The sequence below is a fragment of the Mobula birostris genome, chromosome 3 (assembly GCF_030028105.1).
Source record: "Mobula birostris isolate sMobBir1 chromosome 3, sMobBir1.hap1, whole genome shotgun sequence".
NCBI lineage: Eukaryota > Metazoa > Chordata > Chondrichthyes > Myliobatiformes > Myliobatidae > Mobula > Mobula birostris.
The window spans coordinates 6,890,947-6,914,445 of NC_092372.1; the positions used below are offsets into that span (position 1 = coordinate 6,890,947).

Sequence of the window (23,499 nt, forward strand, 5' to 3'; positions counted from 1 at the left end):
CTCCAACATCTTCCCAACCACTGAGGTCAGGCTAACTGATCTCTAATTTCCTTTCTGTTGCCTTCCTCCTTTCTTAAAGAGTGGAGTGACATTTGCAATTTTCCAGTCCTCTGGCACCATGCCATAGTTCAATGATTTCTGAAAGATCATTTCTAATTGTCACCATAATCTCTAACGCTACTTCTTTCAGAACCCTAGGGTGCAGTTCATCTGGTCCGAGTGACTTATGTACCTTTAGGTCTTTCAGCTTTTTGAGCACCTTCTCTCTTGTAATAGTAACTGCACCCACTTCTCTTCCTTCACACACTACAACATCAGGCATACTGCTAGTGTCCTCTACAGTGAAGACAGATGCAAAATACTCATTTATTTCATCAGCCATCTCCTTGTCTCCTGTTATTATTTCTCCTGCCTCATTTTTCAGCAGTCCTATATCCACTCTCACTTCTCTTTTATTTTTAACATATTTCAAAAAACGTTTACTATCCACTTTGGTATTATTTGCCAGCTTGCATTCATATTTCATATTTCATTTTTCCCTTCTAATGATCTTTATAGTTGCTCTCTGTAGGTTTTTTAAAACATCGCAATCCTCCGTCGTCCCACTAATTTTTGCTTTGTTGTATGCCTTTTCCTTTGCCCTTAGGTATGAGAGAGGAGTTGGCCAAAGGAAATTGGAAGGAGCTGCCGGCAGGGATGTCAGCAGAGCAGCAATGGCGTACATTTCTGGGAAAAATGAGGAAGGTGCAGGACATAAGTATTCCAAAAATGAAGAAATACTCAAATGGTAAAATAGTACAACTATTTTGTACTATTTTACCATTTGAGTATTTCTTCATTTTTGGAATACATATGTCCTGCACCTTCCTCATTTTTCCCAGAAAGACATGCCATTTCTGCCGTGCTGACATCCCTGCCGGCAGCTTACTCCACTGAAATACTGCTATGTCAGACTTTACTTTCACCCTATCAAATTTCAAGTTAAACTCAATCATATTATGATCATTGGTTCCGAAGGGTTCTTTTATCTTAAGCTCCCTAATGGCCTCGGGTTCATTACATAACACCCAATCTAGTATAGCTGATCCCCTAGTAGGCTCCATGACAACTGCTCTAAAAAGCTTTCTCTTAGGCATTCAACAAATTCACTCTCTTGAGATCCATTACCAACCTGATTTTCCCAATCCACCTGCATGTTAAAATCTCCCATGACTACCATAACATTGCCCTTTCGATTTGCCTTTTCTATTTCCTGTTGTAACCTGTGGTCCACATCCCAGCCACTGCTGGGAGGCCTGTATATAACTGCCATCAATGTCCTTTTACCCTTGCAGTTTCTTAACTCAACCCACAAGGATTCAACAACTTCCGATCCTATGTCACATCTTTCTACTGATTTGATGCAATTCTTTACCAGCAGAGCTGCACTACCCCTCTGCCTACCTTCCTATCCCTCCAATACAACATATAACCTTGGACATTCAGTCCCCGACTACAACCATCCTTCAGCCACGATTCAATAATGACCACTATATCATACCTGACAATCTGTAACATTGCAACAAGATCATCCACTTTATTTCCCCTACTACGCGCATTTAGATACAACACCTTGAGTACTGTATTTGCTATCCTTTCTGATTCTGCATCGCTAATAACTTGATACTTAGTCTGTTGGCTGCAACTAAGTCCCATCACCTGCCTGCCCTTCCTGACAGTCTGACTGCATGCTATCTTTACTTTTTTTACCATCTGTCCTTTCCTGAGTCCCTTCACACCAGTTCCCAACCCCGTGCCAAATTAGTTTAAACCCTCCCCAACAGCTCTAACAAACCTGCTCGCGAGAATATTCGTCCCCCGCGGGTTCAGATGCAACCTGTCACTTTTAAACAGGTCATACTGTTACAAGGGCGTTGGAAGCGAAACCAAGTGCAGGACACTGACACATAGGTAGCATTAACAGAAGTGTGTTTATTAATAGTTGCAAGGAAGGCCAGAGAGTGAGGATTAGGCCGAGGGGAGCCAAAGAGATAGCAAAGCTGGACCGGGGATCGAACCCGGGTCACTACAGCAAGACTCTGGCGTTTAGTGGTGGGACTTAGGCAGAGCAGGGATGTGGAGCAGAGGATGAGCGTGGCTGGGAAAGAACAGAGGGCGGAATACCCTACTCCTATTAACACGGGGGGAAATTAACACAGGCAACCGGCGCAGGAATGGAACTTAAAATATAGAGTATTCAGCGGTCGAGAGACAGCGTAAACACAGGCAAACAGTGAGGGTGAACAGAGGAGCAGTAGGCAGGCCAAACTCTTCTTGACCCGGGGCATTGGTGCAGCTGGACTTCTAACTGGAGACAAGCGGCAGACAGCACTTCTCTTGCCGTGGATCATTAACTGGAAAGGCAAATGGCTGGCAATCCTTATCTCGACACAGAATAGTGCAGACAAACAGCAGGCATTTCGTATCTTGACTTGGAGTAGCACATGAAGCAGCAAACAGCCAGCAAAACTCATCTGGACACGAAGAGACAGAATTCCTGAAGCAACCCCAGACACTGAAGCAACTTAGAATCCACCATTCTCGGCAGCCTGGAATGTGCATTGCCGCACTGGCTCAAGTGACAGTCCCGCCCTGAGTAGATGTAAGTCGGGGTTTTTATGCTGCCGGTTGGATGGGAATCAGGTGCCTTAATCAAGGAGGCCGGTAGAACAGGGGGAAAAGGGAATTAAAAGAAAATGTAGAGTCAACGGACCAGACCGTGTCACATACCTCCCCCAGAAGAGATCCCAATGATCTAAGAACCTGAAGCCCTGCCCCGTACACCAGCTTCTCAGCCACGCATTAATCTGCCAAACCATCATGTTTCTACCCTCACTGATGCGTGGCACAAGCAGCAATCCAGAAATTACTTCCCTGAGGTCCTGCTTCTCAGCTTTCTACCCAGTTCTCAACTGCTCAAGGTCTCGTGTGAAGAACCGCTGAAATCAAGACTGTACAAAACTAACACAAACTGAGTTTTAATCTGGAAGCCCTACACTGTTTTCATCTTGCTTTAATAGAGCAAATTGAAACACAATCATAATTCCAATTAAAAGTTTTTAAATGGTGGATAATCTTAGAGCCATAATCACCTCCTACACTGCACTTTTACTCTCCCCACCATTAATATAGCATTAATGGTAAGACCCTTGGCAGTGTTGGAGGATCAGAGGGATCTTGGGGTCCGAGTCCATAAGACGCTCAAAGCAGCCACGCGGGTTGACTCTGTGGTTAAGAAGGCGTACAGTGTATTGGCCTTCATCAATCGTGGACTTGAATTTAGGAGCCGAGAGGTAATGTTGCTGCTATAGAGGACCCTGGTCAGACCCAACTTGGAGTACTGTGTTCAGTTCTGGTCGCCTCACTACAGGAAGGATATGGAACCCATAGAAAGGGTGCAGAGGAGATTTACAAGGATGTTGCCTGGATTGGGGAACATGGCCTATGAGAATAGGTTGAGTGAACTCGGCCTTTTCTCTTTGGAGCGACAGAGGATAAGAGGTGACCTGATAGAGGTGTATAAGATGATGAGAGGCATTGACCGTGTGGATAGTCAGAGGCTTTTTCCCAGGGCTGAAATGGTTGCCACAAGAGGACACAGGTTTAAGGTGCTGGGGAGTAGGTACAGAGGAGATGTCAGGGATACGTTTTTTACTCAGAGAGTGGTGAGTACATGGAATGGGCTGCCGGCAACAGTGGTGGAGGCGGATACGATAGGGTCTTTTTTTTTGTAATATAATTTTTATTGAATTTTCAAAAGGAATACATGAAAAAAAAAGAATCTACCCTCCCCCCTCCCCTTAACCCTCCCCCCCCATATAAAGTCCTACCTAAAAAGAAAGAAAGGAAGAAAAGAGCCGCCTGGGTGTTGGAAGGTTTCCACATGCTCCATGAGATTCAAAATAAATTTGGTATAATTATTCGTTACTTACCCCAAGTGACCAAAGTCTTTATCGGAGCACTTAAATATGCCATCCTATCTTTTGTAAATAAGGGCGCCAAATATTCAAAAATGTTACATATTTGTCTCTTAAATTATAAGTAATTTTTTCGAGTGGAATAGAACTAGCCATTTCATTATTCCAACGATCCATACTTAAATACGAATCAGATTTTCTTAGCTACTGCCAATGCAATTTTTATAAATTCTTTCTGATATTTATTCAATTTAAGTTTCGGTTTTATCCCTTCAATATCACCTAATAGAAATAATACAGGGTTATGTGGAAGTTGAGTTCCAGTAATTTGTTCCAATAAGATTCTTAAATTTATTCAAAAGGGTTGAATTTTAAAACAAGACCAAGTAGAATGTAAAAAAGTACCAATTTCTTGATTAGACCGAAAACATTTATCAGATAGATTTGAATTTAATCTATTTATTTTTTGCGGTGTAATATATAATTGGTGTAAAAAATTATATTGTACTAATCTAAGTCGAACATTTATTGTATTTGTCATACTGTCAAGACAAAGTCTTGACAATAGGGTCTTTTAAGAGACTTTTGGATAGGTACATGGAGCTTAGAAAAATAGAGGGCTATAGGTAGGCCTAGTAATTTCTAAAGTCGGGACACCTTTGGCACAACTTTGTGGGCCGAAGGGCCTGTATTGTGCTGTAGGTTTTCAATGTTTCTTATTCTGCCTTCAGCTCCCATCCTTTCCAGAACTGATGAAGGGTCTCAGCCAAAAGCCTGACTGTTTATTTCCCTCCACAGATGCTGCCTGACCTGCTGAGATTCTTCAGCGCTTTTTTCTCCACCATCTGCAGGATCCCCTGTGCTTGCAACTATCAAAGGTTCAAGATTCAAGATTGTTTCATATCATTTCCAGTACACAAGTGTAAAGGAGAATGAAATAACTGTTATTAATAATTGTTATTTGATAGGTGGTTTCAATGAGATCTTCCCTCATTGGACTGGTATTAGAGAGATGAAAGGTAGGTAAAATATCCGGTACCCTGGACTTCTGATGAAAGTTTCCACCCCAGAATATTTACCCTTTTCCCAGAATATTTACCCTTCTATCTGTTTTTCTCTGTCCAGAACGTTTAGCCTTTTACTTCTGTTTCTCTGTGACAATGGACGCCCTGAAGTACAATTCCTGCTTTCAGAGACATACAGTTATGGAAAAAGGCCCCTCAGCCCACATAGTCCATACAGTTCACCACACATTCATTTTTACACTCATCCTTTGTAACCCACTACATTCTCCCCACAGTCCCATCCATTCTCACCAGGATCTACAACTCATCTATGTTCACTGACCATGGTCAACAGCTGAACAACGTGCACATGTTTGAGATGTGAAATAAGATCACAACACACAGAAGCCTCAAAGTTCACAGAAGAACGAGCAGATTCACACAGACTACTGGAGGGCAAGACTGAACCTGAGTCATTGCAGCTATGAGGTAGCACCTCTACTAACTGTGCCACTTTGTTTGCCATTTCAATGATTTCCACATTGAATCTTTTCTATCAACTGTACAATAGATATGAGAGAAAAGGCTCTCAGAACTGCATGTGAACCACATATTGGTTGAAGGAGGGATCAGATTCATATTTCTTGTCCTGTGATGCAAAGCATCCCCACCCTTTTGCTCAAGATTCAAGATTCATTTCCTGCACACAAGTGTAAAGGAGACAAAATAATTGTTACTCTGGATCCGGTGCAGTTAAAAAAAAATTAAGTTAGTTTATATACATGGATTGACTGTGTGCCCATAAAGTGACGCTAGACACAGGAGTGTCTGTACATAAGGTGACTCTGACAGGAAATGATAAAGTAGTGGTGGTTGGAGGTGTGGAGGGGTGGATGTGTTGATCAGCCTCTCTGATTGGGGAAAGTAACTGTTTTTGAGTCTGCTGGCCTGGCGTGGATGCTACGTAGCCTCCTCCCTGATAGGAGTAGGACAAACAGCCCATCAGCAGGGTGGGTGGGATTCTTCATTACGTTACTGGCCTTTTTCTAACTCTGTAGTCTCACTTCCCTATCACCAATACATCAAGCACTTCCCAGATCAGAGTTCTCATTGTTTCCACTTTCAAAGGTTAACCTGAAGAATCATTTATTTAATTGCAGAATAATGCCAAAGGAGTAATTCTAAATAAATAAATTCAAAAATCACACAGGAACCAGGCTTTATGGTTATCCTTCCTGAAAGCCAATTACTAGAGTAAAAGGTTAACTACAAATTAAAGCAAGGGATTCAGTTGCCTCCAAGTGCTTAACATCAAATAATAATTGATAAGAGACAGGAAATGATGCCGGTTTAAGAGAGGAAAGCCTTTCCTCTGTTGGTACTTCATATCAGCCTATGTTACCATAGTGATTGAGCCAACAACACTCAGAGTGAGTCAACTAATAGAACTGATTTAACAACCTACAGATTCCTTTCAAGGATTGTACAACTCAAGTTCTCAGTATTATTTATTTTACTTGTTTATTTATTATATCCTTTTATTTGCACAGTTGGTCTTCTTTAACACATTGTTTTTTGTCAGTGATTTCTTGTGTGTAGTTTTTCATCGATTCTATGGAAAGGAATAAAGGGCAGATGTTTCAGGCAAGGTGCTTCATCAGGCCTGAAACGACGACACATTATTCATTTCCATTGATGCTACCTGACCTGCTGAATTCCTCCAGCATTTTGTATATGTTGCACTGGATTACTAATACCAGCAGAATCACTTGTTTATGTTTCATTGATTCTATTGTATTTCTTTGTTCTACAATGAATGCCTGCAAGAAAACGAATCTTAGGGCAGTATATGGTGACATATATGTACTTTAATAATAAATTTACTTTGATCATTATCTACTTTGAAAAGATACAGTACTTTAACAATGGGATTAGGAATGCACTGACAAACCATTAAATTGGTCCAGGTCTATTTACTTAAGCACATAGCTAGGGTGCCTAAGACTGCAGTAATTTTAAGTACTGCACTGTACTGCTGCCAAAAAAAAACAAATTTCATGACATTGTGAGTGATGATAAACCTAATCCTGATATGGGTTATCATTGAGGACTGAGAGTGGGAAGGGGGCAGAGACAGGGGAAATCATGGTTTGGAAAAGGGGAAGGGAGTGGGGAGGGAGTGGGAAGCAACAGATTCTGTAATAATCAATAAACCAATTGTTTAGAATCAAATGACCTTACCTGATGTCTCAGGGCTGGGTGCATCTGCACCTGCACCAACACCGCTCCCCCCCACATCCGATACGCCTCCTCTGCTATCTGTCCCACACCGCTCCCACGGTGCTCCACCCTCAGCATCCTTTGCTCCTGCCAGGTTTACAAACTCACTCCCCGCATAACGTTGACAAATTCAGTACTGTGCAAGTCTTAGGCACCCTAGTTATATATGTGTGCCTAAAACGTTTGCACAGTACTGAATATTAAAATTTATATTAATGTTTCTTGGAGGAGTGATTTGGTATCAGTACCTAGTTGAGTGGGATCCTACCTGATAAACATTAATCCACGTCACAAGGTATCATTAGGCTAATACAAATAACCTCAATACCAGAATCAGGTTTACTATCACTGACGTGTCATGAAATCTGTTGTTTTGCTGCAGCAGTACATTACAATACATTAAAAATTACTATGTGTTACAATAAAAATATTTTAAAATCCCATTATTGCTAGCATAAGGGAGAAGATACAGGAGCCTGAAGACATACACTCAATGTTTTAGGAACAGCTTCTTCCCTTCAGATATTAGATTTCTGAACAATGAACCAATCCATGAACACTACTTCACTATTTTTGCTCTTTTTGCACTACTCTTTGAAAAAAAAACTCACCCGGCAGAAGGCAATGGCAAACCACTGCTGTAACTTGCCTCGTACGCAACTTCCCACTACGTCAGAGCGGTGTGGGAGGAAGTCGTCTGCTAACTGGAGAAATTCCGGATGCAACGTACCTTTCCTTTTTTAAGTATGTCTGTGTGTTATTGTAATTTATAGTATTTTATGTATTCATGACATATGTCAGTGATATTAAACCCGATTCTGATTCTGAAATAAGTAGTACAAAAAGAGAACAATTAGGTGTCCATTCAGATATCTTCCTTAGGCCCAAACACTAATCTGCAAAGTCAAGTAAGAATAGCATCGAGAAATATTCAAGTATAGTCTATAGTCAAATAAACTACTAGCACTCTCTATCTGAACTCCTAGATAAAGGCTCTGAGGTGGAAAGTGAAGATCTGGAAACATGCACAGAGTGACAGGGACATTCATGTACTACTCAAAAGATATTTTATATTTTATACTTTATTGTCGCCAAACAATTGATACTAGCACGTACAATCATCACAGCGATATTTGGTTCTGCGCTTCCCACTCCCTGGAGTACAAATTGATAGTAAATATTAAAAATTTAAATTATAAATCATAAATAGAAAATAGAAAATGGGAAGTAAAATAGTGCAAAAAAACTGAGAGGCAAGTCCAGATATTTGGAGGGTACAGCCCAGATCCGGGTCAGGATCCGTTCAGCAGTCGTATCACAGTTGGAAATCTGGCCGTACGAGTCTTCAAGCTCCTGAGCCTTCTCCCGGAGGGAAGAGGGACGAAAGTGTGTTGGCTGGGTGGGTCGTGTCCTTGATTATCCTGGCAGCACTGCTCCAACAGCGTGCGGTGTAAAGTGAGTCCAAGGACGGAAGATTGGTTTGTGTGATGTGCTGCGCCATGTTCACAATCTTCTGCAGCTTCTTCCGGTCTTGGACAGGACAACTTCCATACCAGGTTGTGATGCACCCTAGAAGAATGCTTTCTACGGTGCATCTATAAAAATTAGTGAGGGTTTTAGGGGACAGGCCAAATTTCTTTAGCTTTCTCAGGAAGTAAAGACGCAGGTGGGCCTTCTTGGCAGTGAACTCTGCTTGGTTGGACCAAGTCAGGTCATTTGTGATATTGACCCCGAAGAACTTAAAGCTTTTGACCTGTTCCACTTGTGCACCACCGATGTAAATTGGGTCGTGCAGTCCGCTACTCTTTCTGAAGTCAACAACCAATTCCTTCACCTTGCTGATGTTCAGGGATAGGTTATTGTCTTCGCACCATGCCACCAGGTTCTTAATTTCCTCTCTGTACTCAAACTCATCATTACCCAAGATAGGGCCTGCAATTGTTGTGTCATCAGCAAACTTATATATTGAGTTCGATGGAAACTTGGCTACACAATCATGGGTGTACAGTGAGTACAGCAGGGGGCTGAGTACACAGCCTTGTGGGGCACCAGTGCTCAGAGTGATTGTAGAGGAGAGCTTGTCCCCTATTTTTACAGCCTGGGTCCTGTCTGTGAGGAAGTTGAAGATCCAGCTGCAGATCTGAGTGCGAAGGCCCAGGTTCCAGAGCTTAGGAATCAGTTTATTTGGAATGATGGTATTAAAGGCAGAGTTGCAATCAATGTATGCGTCTTTATTCTCCAGGTGTTCTAAGGAGGAATGTAGGGCCAGAGAGATGGCACCTGCCATTGATCTGTTGCTCCACTAGGTGAAATGCAAAGTGTCGAGGTTGACCGGTAGGCTGTGGTTGATGTGTGCCATAACCAATCGCTCGAAGCACTTCATAGCAATTGATGTCAGAGCCACAGGTCGATAGTCATTCAGGCATGCCACCTTGCTCTTCTTCGGCACTGGGATTATCGGTGCCTTCTTAAAACACGAGGGGATCTTAGACTGAAGCAAGGAGCAGTTGAAGATGTCAGCAAACACTCCAGCTAGCTCGCTTGCACAGGCCCGGAGAACCCGTCCTTTCAACCTAACAGGAACATGAAAATTCTGTACCCTCAAAATTTCACCTTTAAATGACCTCCATTTCTCTATTACATCCGTCCCATAAAACAAATTGACCCAATCCACTCCTTCTAAATCCTTTTGCATCCCCTCAAAGTTAGCCTTTCTCCAATCAAAAATCTCAACCCTGGCTCCAGTCCTATCCTCCTCCATAATTATATTGAAACTAATGGCATTGTAATCACTGGACCCAAAGTGCTCCCCAACACATACCTCCATCACCTGACCTATCTCATTCCCTAAAAGGAGATCCAACACTGCCCCTTCTCTAGTTGGTACCTCTATGTATTGCTGCAAAAAACTATCTTGCACACATTTTACAAACTCCAAACCATCCAGTCCTTTTACAGAGTGGGCTTCCCAGTCTATGTGTGGAAAATTAAAATCTCCCACAATCACAACCTTGTGCTTACTACAAATATCTGCTATCTCCTTACAAATTTGCTCCTCCAATTCTTGCTCCCCATTAGGTGGTCTATTATACACCCCTATAAGCGTCACTACACCTTTCCCATTCCTCAATTCCACCCAAATAACCTCCCTAGACGAGTCCTCTAATCTTTCTGCCAGGGTACCGCTGTTATATTTTCTCCGACAAGCAATGCAACACCTCCCCCTCTTCCCCCTCCGATTCTATCACACCTGAGGCAATGAAATCCAGGAATATTTAGTTGCCAATCATACCCCTCCTGCAACCATGTTTCACTAATAGCTACAAAATCATATTTCCAGGTATCAATCCATGCTCTAAGCTCATCCACCTTTCTTACAATGCTCCTAGCATTAAAATAGATGCATTTAAGAAACTCTCCACCTCTTACTCTCTGTTTATCCCTAATGGTACAAACGACTTTGTTATCTTTTTCTTCCTTCTTCCCTACATCTTCGGTCTGAGTGCTCCCGTCCTCTGTCCCCTGCCTATCCTCCCTCACACACTGTCTACTAGCTTTCTCTATTTGTGAACTAACCTCCTCTCTCCTACTCTCTTTAATTTGATTCCCACCCCCTAACCATTCTAGTTTAAAGTCACCTCAGTAGCCCTCGCAAATCTCCCCGCCAGGATATCGGTCCCCCTAGGATTCAAGTGTAACCCGTCCTTTTTGTAAAGATCACAACTGCGCCAAAAGAGGTCCCAATGATCCAAAAACTTGAATCCCTGCCCCCTGCTCCAATCCCTCAGCCACGCATTTATCCTCCACCTCACTGCATTCCTACTCTCACTGTCACGTGGCACAGGCAGTAATCCTGAGATTACTACCTTTGCGGTCCTTCTTCTCAACTCCCTTCCTAACTCCCTATGTTCTCCTTTCAGAACCTCTACTCTTTTCCTACCTATGTCATTGGTACCTATATGTACCACGACCTCTGGCTCCTCACCCTCCCACTTCAGGATATCTTGGACGCCATCAGAAATATCCCGGACCCTGGCACCAGGGAGGCAAACTACCACCCGGGTCTCTGGACTGCGTCCACAGAATCACCTATCTGACCCGCTTACTATCGAGTCCCCTATTACTACTGCCCTTCTCTTCCTTTCCCTACCCTTCTGAGCTACAGGGCCGGACTCTGTGCCGGAAGCACGGCCACTGTTGCTTCCCCCAGGTAGGCTGTCCTCCCCAACAGTACTCAAACAGGAGTACCTACTGTCAAGGAGTATAGCCACTGGGGTACTCTCTAGTATCTGACTCTTCCCTTTCCCCCTCCTAACCGTGACCCACTTGTCTGCCTCCCGTGGCCCCAGTGTGACCACCTGCCTGTAACTCCTATCAACTCCTCACTCTCCCTGACCAGACGAACGTCATCCAGCTGCAGCTCAAGTTCTCTAACACAGTCCCGTAGGAGCTGCAGCTCGGCACACCTGGCGCAGATGTGGACATCTGGGAGGCTAGGAGACTCCAGGACCTCCCACATCCGACACTGAGAACAAGTTGCCCTCACACTCATACTTCCCCCTTTCCTCAAATAACAGGGAAAATTGAAAACCAAACCTACTTTGCCTCACCCATTTCCACCTAAGCCTGTTGAGCCAAAGCCCTTAAGCCTTCACTCTGCTCCCGGTTCACTCCGCTGCCCGCAGTATACGGCTGTGATCCTTTTAAATCTTCCGCACTTCACTGCCCAACGTCACACACTTGTGCAGTCCCGCCTCTCTTAACTCCGATGAGAAAAAGAAAAAATCAAAATGGCTTCTGCCGCACTCCTGCTCCAATTCTCAGACTTCCTTCTCCGAATTAAACCTGAATCAGGATTTCTGACCTTTTAAATCTTCCACGCTTCACTGCCCAACGTCACACGCCTGCGCAGTCCCACCTCTCTTAACTCCAATGTGAAAAAGAAAAAATCAAAATGGCTTCCACCGCACTCCCGCTCTGATTCTCAGACTTCCTTCTCCAAATTGTTTTTGTTTTCTCTTTTTGTATTTGCACAATTTGTTGACTTTTGCACGTTGGTGTTTATGCGTCTTGTTAGGTGCAGTCTTTCATTGATTCTATTATGTTTTTGTATTTACCATGAATTCCCACAAGAAAATGAATCTCAAGGTTGTGTTTGCCAGAAAGAACTAGTCTGTAAATCAGTGAATTTGAATAAATCAAGGACAATGGAAGGGGACAGACCAATTGTCTTTGTTCCTGCCATGAGGTTGAAAGAATGGAGGCTGCCATTTAGTGAAACTGCTGTGTATCCTCCATGATATAACATGCAGGCTTGTGAATGGTGCCCTGACTGATTTGAACTGGTTATTGGTTTGGTAATTGATTTAGAACAAAGCGCCATTAATTACCAGTTGTCACTTGCTGAAGAGGGCATTAAATGGATGTTGGTTTGGATCAGAGCCAATAAGAAGGTGATATAGGTCAGTCAAATAACCTACAGTCAAGGAGACTGAAATGTGACATTTAAGCTGCTAAGGAAAGAGTATAAAAGCAGAGGCTTCAACAGAACCCCATGGACACATGGAGATTGGACTGGGACAACAAGTAACACCTGGCCATCAAAGACTCTTTTCCCCAGTATTACCTTTTCTATTCTTTGACTATTCATGGAGGGTCAGGGAAACCTAGTAGGTGTGCCCACAAGTATTCGGTTGTGTAATTTCATGTGTTCGCCCGTTGAGGCAATAAAGATACATGTCTGTAAATGCAGATTCTCTCTCTGTGCCTATCTGATCAGTATTACTAAGGAGGAAGCCTTGGAACAGTTGTATATGGTGACATATAAATTTACTTTGAACTCCAAACATCCCCACTGATTTCTTCTTTTATCTTCCAAAGCAGCCGATAGAGCCTATCAGGCCTAGGGGATTTAATCACCTTTAAGTCTGCTAGAAATCTTATGCCTCCTCTATTTTCATAGTTATGTTACCAAATTTCACAGTTCCACTTGGTAAATTTTCCAACCATAGCATTGTTCTATTTATTGAATGCAGATGTGAAATATTTATTTAAGCCATCACTTACATTCTCTAGCTCCACAAAAATATTGCCCTTTGGTCTCAAATGAACCTATGATTTTCTGATCCTTTGCTTGCCCTTAATATAAAGTTCTTTCAAATATTCTTGTCCCCCAGTGATAATTTGTTCCTCCTCTTTGACCTCTTCATTTTATGTACCCCCACTCTTTTTATTAGGGTTGCAGGGTGGAGATACACCTCTACCAAAGGAGGTATAAGGCACTCCTTCCCTCCACAAGCCTGCAGGTCACCCTTGGGCAAGGTGTAGCACCTGCTTAGCCCTCCGATCAGGGTCACATGAAGCCAGGGGTGCAAATGGTAGATGGTCGTCTGAGCAGCTGGTGCGCATCACAAGTCCTGGTTCTGTGACCACTGATGCCAGGCAGACAATCTCTGAAGAGTATTGTAATGACTGGGGTCACTTATCTTCTAAAGACACTGCCCAGAAGATGGCAATGGCAAACCACTTCTGCAGAAAAATTTGCCAAAAACATTCATGGTCATGGATAAGAGAGGAGAAGACCATGATTGTGCATGTCATACGACGCAGCACATAATGATGGTGACTCTTTCTATACTTCTATCAAGCTTCCTCCATTTTCAGTTCTCCTAGCTGCCAAATTCCTATCACTTTTCCTCAATATTGCTTGAAAGTGATGTTCAGGAACACATTAGACCTCAACTATCAGTAATACAGTTCTGAATGACTCTCATTTGTAAACTTACACTCAAGCAACCATTTTATTACTCACACCTGTGTACTCCTTGTTAATGCCAATATCTAATTAGCCAATCATGTGGCTGCAACTCAAGGCATTAAGGCATGCAGAAATGGTCAAGAAGTTCAGTTGTTGTTCAGAACAAACATCAAAGTGAAGAAGGAATGTGATCCAAGTAACTTTGACCATGGAATGATTGTTAGTGCCAGACAGGGTGGTTTGAATATCTCAGAAACTGCGATTTCCTGGGATTTTCACACACAAGTCTCCAGAGTTTACAGAGAATAGAGCGAGAAACAAAAATATCTAATGAGCCATAGTTCTTTGGGCAAAAACGCCTTATTAATGAGAGAGGTCAATGTAGCATTGCCAGCATGGTTGCAGCAGACAGAAAGGTGACAGCAACTAAAATAACTATGTGTTACAACAGTGCTGTGTAGAACATCAGTAAAAAACTAAATAACAAGTTCAGTTTTAGGATGAGTGAAGTTCAGTGAAGCTATCCCTTCTGGTTCAAGAGCCTATGGTTGACAGATAAGAACTGTTCCTGAACCTGGAGGTGTGGGTCTACGGACTCCTGTACCTTTCCCAATGGCAGCAGCAAGAAGAGAACATGGCCTGGATGGTGGGGGTCCTTGATGATGGATGCTGCTTTCTTGTGACAGCACTCCTTGTAGATGTCCTCAACAGTTTTACTCGTGACAAACTGGTACTTTTTTAAAATCTGCGCAATTTGTTTTCTTTTGCACACTGTTTATTGGTCAGTCTTTATGTATACTTTCATATATTCTACGTTATTTTTTATTTTCCTGTAAATGCCTGCAAGAAAACGAATCTCAAGATAGCATATGGGGGTATATACGTACTTTGACACTAAATTTACTTTGACTTTGAATATTTCCAGTATTTTCTACTTTCGTCTTATATTTCTTTTGATGATGTTGACAGGAACAGACAGTATTCTGGAGACTAGGAATTATACATAGTTTACAGACAGGACTTAGGCTTATTGCCACTCAGACTGTAGAACAGTGTCTCAAATACCACACAGGAGTGTCTGCTTAGACACTTCCACTTGCTGAGTCATAGGAGCAGAATATTCAAACATACGCAGGGCCCTTGGCATTGTCAAGTACCCCCACATCCATCCCACAATTTCTTTGACCCTCTACCATCAGACAGGAGGCATTTGGACCAGAACTGTTAGGATGGGAAATAGCTTCTTCCCCCAGGCCATGAGACTACTGAACTCCCTACCACCACCCAGGTCTCATCACGTATGAAGGGACAGTAGCGTTATACTGTTTACTTTTTAACTTGTATCGTAAATGCACCTTATGCTAAATGTCAATTTTGTGGAATATAATTTATTATTTGTTCATATATTTGTTGTGTGGCAGAGTGGAGATATGTCTCTACCAAAGTAGGTGTAAGGAGCTCCTTCCCTGCACTAGCCTGCAGGTCACCCTTGGCTGTTGTAGCACCTGCCTGGCCACCCTCCCGCCCCTGGTGGAGCCATGGGAGCAGGTGACCAGTGGCCATTACAAGCAGCTGATACATATTGTTTATGTGACCACTGACGCCAGGGAGAAAATCTCTGAAGAGCATTGATAATGGCTGGGGTCACCCATCTTATAAAGATACCGTCCAGCAGAAGCAAATGGCAAGCCACTTCTCTAGAAAAATTTGGCAAGAACAATTATGGTTGTGGATAGTGGAAGACCATGATCACCCACATCATATGACACTGCACATAATGATAATGATGATGAGTGTTATGAGAGTGAGTTATATGTACTGTGTCTTGCACCTTGGTCCGGAGGATCGTTGTTTCATTTGGTGGAATATATGTGTACGGTTGAATGACAATAAACTCGAGCTTGTATTAGTGTGAGGGTGTTACCAGCTGCAGCAAATGTGACAAAATTCTAGGTTAACTTCAATCCTGACTCCAGGAGCCAAAATTTCACATGCAAACCAACTTTTAATGCAAGAAAAATCATGAACAAAGCAGATGAGCAGAGAGTGTGGATTAGTACTTGGAGCTATGATGTTGTGGCCATTACAGAGACCTGGATGCTCAGGGGCAGGAATGGGTTACTTAGAGTGACAGGCTTTAAATGTTTCAGAAAGGACAGGGAGGGATGCAAAAGAGGTGGGGATGTGGCACTGCTGATCAGAGATAGTGTTATGACTGCAGAAAAGGAGGAATTCATGGAGGGATTGTCTACGGAGTCTCTGTGGGTGGAAGTTAGAAACAGGAAGGGGTCAATAACTCTACTGGGTTTTTTTTATAGACCATCCAATAGTAACAGAGACATTGAGGAGCAGATAGGGAGCCAGATTCTGGAAAGGTGTGATAATAATAGGGTTGTCTTGGTGGGAGATTTTAATTTCCCAAATATTGATTGGAATCTCCCTAGAGCAAGGGGTTTAGATGGAGTGGAGTTTGTTAGGTGTGTTCAAGAAGGTTTCTTGACACGATATGTAGATAAGCCTACAAGAGGAGAGGCTGTACTTGATCTGGTATTGGGAAATGAACCTGGTCAGGTTTCAGGGCTCTCAGTGGAAGAGCATTTTGGAGATAGTGATCACAATTCTATCTCCTTTACCATAGCACTGGAGGGGGATAGGACAGACAAGTCAGGGAAGCGTTTAATTGGAGTAAGGGGAAATATGAAGCTATCAGGCAGGAACCTGGAAGCATAAGTTGGGAACAGATGTTCTCAGGGAAATGTGTGGCAGAGATGTGGCAAATGCTCAGGGGATATTTGTGTGGTGTTCTGCATAGGTACGTCCAAATGACACAGGGAAAGGATGGTAGGGTACAGGAACCATGGTGTACAGAGGATGTTGAAAATCTAGTCAAGAAGAAAAGCTTACGAAAGGTTCAAAAAACTAGGTAATGATATGAATCTAGAAGATTATAAAGCTGGCAGAAAGGAACTTAAGAATGAAGTTAAGAGAGCCAGAAGGGGCCATGAGAAGGCCTTGCCAAGCAATTTTAAAGAAAACCCTAAGGTATTCTACAAGTATGTGAAGAGCAAGAGGATAAGACGTGAGAGAATAGGACCAATCAAATGGAAAAGTGTGTATGGAACCAGAGCAGATAGCAGAGATACTTAATGAATACCTTGCTTCAGTATTCACTGAGGAAAAGGATCCTGGCCTTACAGTGGATTGAAAAGCTTGAGCATATAGACATTAAGAAAGAGGATGTGCTGGAACTTTCAGGAAGCATCAAGTTGGATAAGACCCCGGGACCAGATGACATAGAAACATAGAAAACCCTCAGCACAATACAGGCCCTTCAGCCCAGAATGCTATGCCGAACATGTACTTACTTTAGAAATTACCTAGGATTACCCATAGACCTCTAGTCATCTAAGCTCTATGTACCTATCCAGGAGTCTCTTAAAAGACCCTATCATATCCGCCTCCACCACTATCGCCGTCAGCCCATTCCATGACTCACCACTCTCTGCGTAAAAAAATTACCCCTGACATCTCCTCTGTACCTACTTCCAAGCACCTTAAAACTGTGCCCTTCCGTGTTAGCCATTTCAGCCCTGGATAACAGCCTCTAACTATCCACGTAATATACCCCAGGCTACTGTGGGAGGCGAGGGAGGAGATTGCTGAGCCTCTGGCAATGGTCCTTGCATCATCAAAAAAAGATAAAATCAACATTTCTAAAATGTATGAATGTTACCACATATCAAGAGCAAAAGAAATTCTACAGATGCTGGAAATTCAAAACAACACACACAAAATGCTGGAGGAACTCAGCAGGTCAGGCAACATCTATGGAAATGAATAAACAATCAAAGTTTTCGGCTGAGATCCTTCATTAGGACTGGAAAGGAAGGGGTAAGAAACCAGAATAACAGGTGGGGATGGGGAAAAAAGTACAGGCTGGCAGATGGTAGATGAGACCACATGGGTAGAAGAGCGGAGATGGGGAGACCTGCCCAATCACCTCCCTCTAGTTCCTCTTCTCCTTCCTTTTCTCAGATAGTCCATTGTCCATTCCCATCAGATTTCTTCTTCAACCCTTTACCTCTTCCACCTATCCCCTCCTAGCTTCTTGCTTCTTCCTCCTCTCCCCCACACACTCACCTTCCCCCTCACCTGGTCTCAGCTATCACCTTACAGCTTGTACTCCTTCCTCTCAACCCATTTTCTTATTCTGGTTTCTTTCTCCTTCCTTTCCAGTCCTGATGAAGGGTCTCAGCCTGAAATGTTAACCGTTTACTGCTCTCCATAGATGCTGCCTAACCTGCTGAGTTCCTCAACCATTTTATACGTGTGACTCTAAATATCGTGTATAAGTTAAACAAAATGACATAGTCATAAAGGTCACATAAGCAACAAAACTTACAACAATGGCAATTCAATAATGAGATGTACTAAGGTGCATATCAATCCCTCCAGGAGACCTTCTGGCTCAGCCCCTTAAAAAAAAAGATTTAAATACATAAATATTAGAATGACAATAAAATTATATTTACCTAGTGATATATACTATTATATATCTGGGCACATGGCCAAGTGGTTAAAGCATTGGACTAGCGATCTGAAGGTTATGAGTTCAATTCCCAGCCGAGGCAGCATGTTGTGTCCTTGAGCAAGGCACTTAACCACACAGTGCCCTGCGACGACACTAGTGCCAAGCTATATCGGCCCTTGGACAACTCGGTGTCATGGAGAGGGGAGACTTGCAGCATGGGCAATTGCTGGTCTTCCATATAACCTTGCCCAGGCCTGCACTCTGGAGAGTGAAGACTTTCCGGGTGAAGATCCACGGTCTTGCAAGACTAACGGATGCCTTTAATATACTATCAAATTATTGAATTTGGGCTAAATTACCTAATTTTGCTCCTGTCTTATGGTCTTTGCAAGCTGAGTTGACACTTCCTTCTGCACAGCCACTCAGAATGCACATATCAGTTCTCAGCACATGGACACAGTTCAGCAGGGCAGTTTCACAATTCTCTGTACACATCAGTGAGGCCAAATTAGGAATATTGTGTGTAACTCTGATCATCTACCTACAGGTAAGATATCAATAAGTATGAAGGCAGCAGAAAAAAATTACAAGTATATTGCCAGACTTGAGGGCCTGAGTTATAGGGAAAGGGTGAAAAGGTTCGGACTTTATTCTCTGGAGCAAGGCAGAATGAGGAGAGATTTGACAGAGATGTACAAAATTATGAGGGGTATAGATAGAGTAAATGCAAACAGGCTTTTTCCACTGAGATTAGATGAGACTAGAACTAGATGCAAGTGTTAAGGATGAAAGATGAAATACTTAAGGGATACTTGAGCAGCAACTTCTTCACTCAGAGGATGGTGAGAGAGTGGAACAAGTTTCTAGTGGAAGTGGTGGATGTGGGTTCAATTGCGACATTTAAAAGAAATGTTAATAGGTACATGGATGAGAGGGGTGTTGATGGCAATGATCTGGGTGCATATCGATAAGACTAGGCAGATTAATAGTTCGGCACTGACTAACTGGGCCGAATAGCCTGCCTGTGCTGCAATGTTCTATGAATCTATAACTGCTGGGATAGGTGCATGGATTGCTGGGATATGGAGGGCTATGATCCAGGGGCAGGTCCACAGGACTAGGCAGACTAGATGCACCGAATGGCCTGTTGCTGTGCTGTAGTGCTCTATGACTGTAGTGCTCCTAGACTCTATGACAACAGTCCTTCTACCAACTCTTCAAGGTACTATTTTTTTCACAATTCATAGCCCTCAACCATTCGGCTCTTGAACCAAAGGAGATACCTTCACTCACCCCAACACTGAACTATTCCCACAAGCTATGGGCTCACTTTCAAGGACTTTTCATCTCATGTTCTTGATGTTTATTGTTTCTTTTTCCCTTAAAATTCACACAGTTTGCTGTCTTTTGCACAGACTGTTTGTCTGCCTTTGTTGTGTGTGGTTTCTCACTGATTCTATTGTGTCTCTTTGTATTTACTGTAAATGCCTGCAAAAATGAGTCTCAGGACAATATATGATAACATACATGTACTTTGATAATAAATTTACTTTAAACTTTCAACTTCGAGTAATTAACAGTGGCAGGTACAACCCAAACAATATACACCAGGAGTATGTCGTATTTGATTGCCAAGGATGTTTAGTTGAATAGAAATTGACCAGCAATCTTGCCAATTTACCATACTGCAATCACTACTGGAAAGATTATGTATGTCTGTTGTCAGGAATGAAAACAACGGGCTTCATTGTTGCACCCTTCATGGTCAAACATAGTCCTCTGAAGCCTCCAAGAGTCAGGGTGGACCATGGATGTTGCTTCCTAGCTGTAATCAATACGCAAGCCAAGGCAGTACAATATGGAAAGCAAGTGGTTGCCCATGCAGCAGGCTCCCCCTCCCCATGCAACTGATGAACCCAAAGAATGGCAAAGATTGACACAGTGTGATACCAGCAGCATCGCAGGAGCTGCCAACTAAGGACTGCCTTAGGGACTCCAGCTCCGGATTTTCTCCTCAGGGTTTACTCCTGAAGCCTTCCTATATATATATATATATATATATAGCCCCAAAACAACAGAGGTTTGAGAGCAGAATTTTAATGCCATTGGAATTGTCAGCTCCATTAGTCTACAGCCTTCTTACCATATTATATTTATTATTGTCTATGACAATTTACAATAAAAACCAAGTAATTCACTAAATGCACCATAAAAGCATTGTGAACCTTTACATATGCAATAAAACCAAGGAAAATGGGCATTCATGCAAATCAGAAAAGCAATCACACTGCAATCCGGAATATAAATTACTCCTTTGTAATTCCAAACACCCTGAGTTTGTGACTATTTTGTTGTATTTAAGTACCATTATGCAATTTACAGAAATATTGCTATTTTACCTATTTTCTGTGTCATAGCCAAGGTTAGTCGTGCTAGCCATGGCTCAGTTGATAGCACTCTTGCCTCTTAGCTGCACCAAGGTGGCCAGGAAGGGTCTACAATAGGTAGTTACTAGACTACCAGTCATCAAGGATATATAACCCACTCCTCCACACCCTCAACCACCATTACTTTATAACTTCCTCCCAGAGTCACCTTATGTCCAGACACCCCTGTGCCTAGCTTTATTTTATGGACATACATCAATCTATGTATATAAGCTATCTTATGTATTTATATTTATTGTCTTTCTTAAATTATTGTGTTCTTTATCTTATTGTTTTGTTTTTGTGCTGCTTCAAACCTGGAGTAACAATTATTTCATTCTCCTTTACACATGTCTACTGGAAATGATCTGACACAATCTTGAAAGATATATCACAAAGACATATATAATGCAAAGTAAACAGTACCTCAAGTTTAAAGGCCAAAGTAATACTAAGAAATATGACTCAAGATAAATGTGCCATAAAATAGATAAATATAAATCTTCAGTTAATCGATTTTCCTTTCAGCTTTACTCACCGTAAGTCAATGGTGCCCTCTCTTGGTATGTAAAGTTAAGCAGAAGCTCCTCCTCGGGCATGTGGCTAACAAAGATTTTCAGTAAACATCGTATGATGAACAAGGCATTATGAGCCTGCCAAATAAACAGCTGGCTGATGAGAGAAACACAAGAAGAATGGTGAATTTGCATGTTATAAATGGATTGCAAAATATTTTTAGAGATTATCTTTATTTGCCAATGTACATCAAAACACTGAAACATACAGTGAAAGGTGCTGTTTGCATCAACGACCAACAATATCCAAGGAGTGCTGAGGGCAGCCCGCAAGTGTCTGGTGCCAACATAGTATGCCCAAAAATTACCAACCCCAACCTGTATGTCCTTAAAATGTAAACAGGAAATAGGGTCAAAAACACACGCATTCATGGGGCGAATGTACAAACTCCTTTTAGAGAGTGGTGGGAAATGAATCGAGGTTGTTGGCGCTGTAAAGCATTACTATAACCACTACACTACCATGCTGCTCTGACCACATAAGAAGTTATAGTCCTTTGCTTTGTAAAATGAGTTTACATTACTGATTACTCAAAAATTATAAAATTCATTAACAGAAACAAGAATAAGCTATTCTAAAATTATAAAAGAGCATGGATACAGACATGGAATTATGATGTAGTGGCCATTACAGAGACTTGGCTGGCACCAGGCCAGGAATGAATTCTCAATATTCCTGGATTTCAGTGCTTCAAAAGGGATAGAGGGGGGAAGGGGAGGAGGGGTGGCATTACTGATCAGGGATACTATTACAGATACAGAAAGGGTGGGTAATGTAGCAGGATCCTCTTTTGAGTCAATATGGGTGGAAGTCAGGAATGGGAAGGGAGCAGTTACTCTACTGGGGGTATTCTATAGGCCCCCTGGTAGCAGTAGAGATACCAAGGAGCAGGTTGGGAGGCAGATTTTGGAGAAGTGCAAAAATAACAGGGTTGTTATCATGGGTGATTTTAACTTCCCTAATATTCATTGGCACCTGATTAGTTCCAATGGTTTAGACGGGGCAGAGTTTGTTAAGTGTGTCCAGAATGGACTCCCGTCACAGTATGTTGACAGGCCGACTGGGGGGAATGCCATACTAGATCTAGTATTAGGTAACAAACCGGGTCAGGTCACAGATCTCTCAGTGGCTGAGCATCTGGGAGACAGTGACCACCACTCCCTGGCTTTTAGCATTACCATGGAAAAGGATAGAATCAGAGAGAACAGGAAAATTTTTAACTGGGGAAGGGCAAATTATGAGGCTATAAGGCTAGAACTTGCGGGTGTGAATTGGGATGATGTTTTTGCATGTACTATGGACATGTGGTTGAAGTTCAGGGATCTCTTGCAGGAGGTTAGGGATAAATTTGTCCTGGTGAGGAAGATAAAGAATGGTAGGGTGAAGGAACCATGGGTGACAAGTGAGGTGGAAAATTTAGTCAGGTGGAAGAAGGCGTTATACGGGAGGCAGGGTTTAACGGTCGGCACAACATTGTGGGCCAAAGGGCCTGTACTGTGCTGTACTATTCTATGTTCTATGTCTTTAATAAACTGGGGCACCTCCACAGAGTCAGGAAAGCAGCCAGCATAATAAAAGTCCCTCCGTTCTGGTGATTCTCTCTTCTTCCCCCCTCCCAATTGGGCAGAAGATACACAAGGCTGAGAGCAGTTGTCAGCAGGTTTCCACCGTGCTGTTATAGACTCTTAAAAGGACCTCATATATGCCGAAGATGAATTCCTGATCCCTTATTCTACCTCATCATGGCCAATGCACGTTATTTCTCTACCTGCACTGCACTTTCTCTGTAACAATAACGCTAACACTATATTCTGCATTGTGTTTTTTAGTTTTGGACTACCACAATTATCTGTGAAGTATTTCAGTATGGAATGATCTGTCTGAGTAGCATGCAAACAGCACCATGGTGGCATAGCAGCTAGTTCATTGCTATTACAGCTCGGGGCATCAATGTTTCGAGTTCAATTCC

At 42.5% G+C, this 23,499-nt stretch overlaps 1 protein-coding gene across 4 annotated transcripts in view; it reads right to left on the reverse strand.

Moving 5' to 3' along the window:
• dym (dymeclin) overlaps positions 1-23,499 on the reverse strand; it is a 412,200-nt gene that overhangs the window by 298,179 nt on the left and 90,522 nt on the right. For all 4 annotated transcript variants that reach the window (XM_072252184.1, XM_072252183.1, XM_072252186.1 and 1 more), the window contains exons 5-6: positions 21,493-21,626; positions 18,400-18,472 (exon numbers count right to left, since the gene is read on the reverse strand). In XM_072252184.1, coding sequence (XP_072108285.1) covers positions 18,400-18,472; positions 21,493-21,626 — 207 coding nt within the window. The remainder of the gene's footprint in view (positions 1-18,399; positions 18,473-21,492; positions 21,627-23,499) is intronic.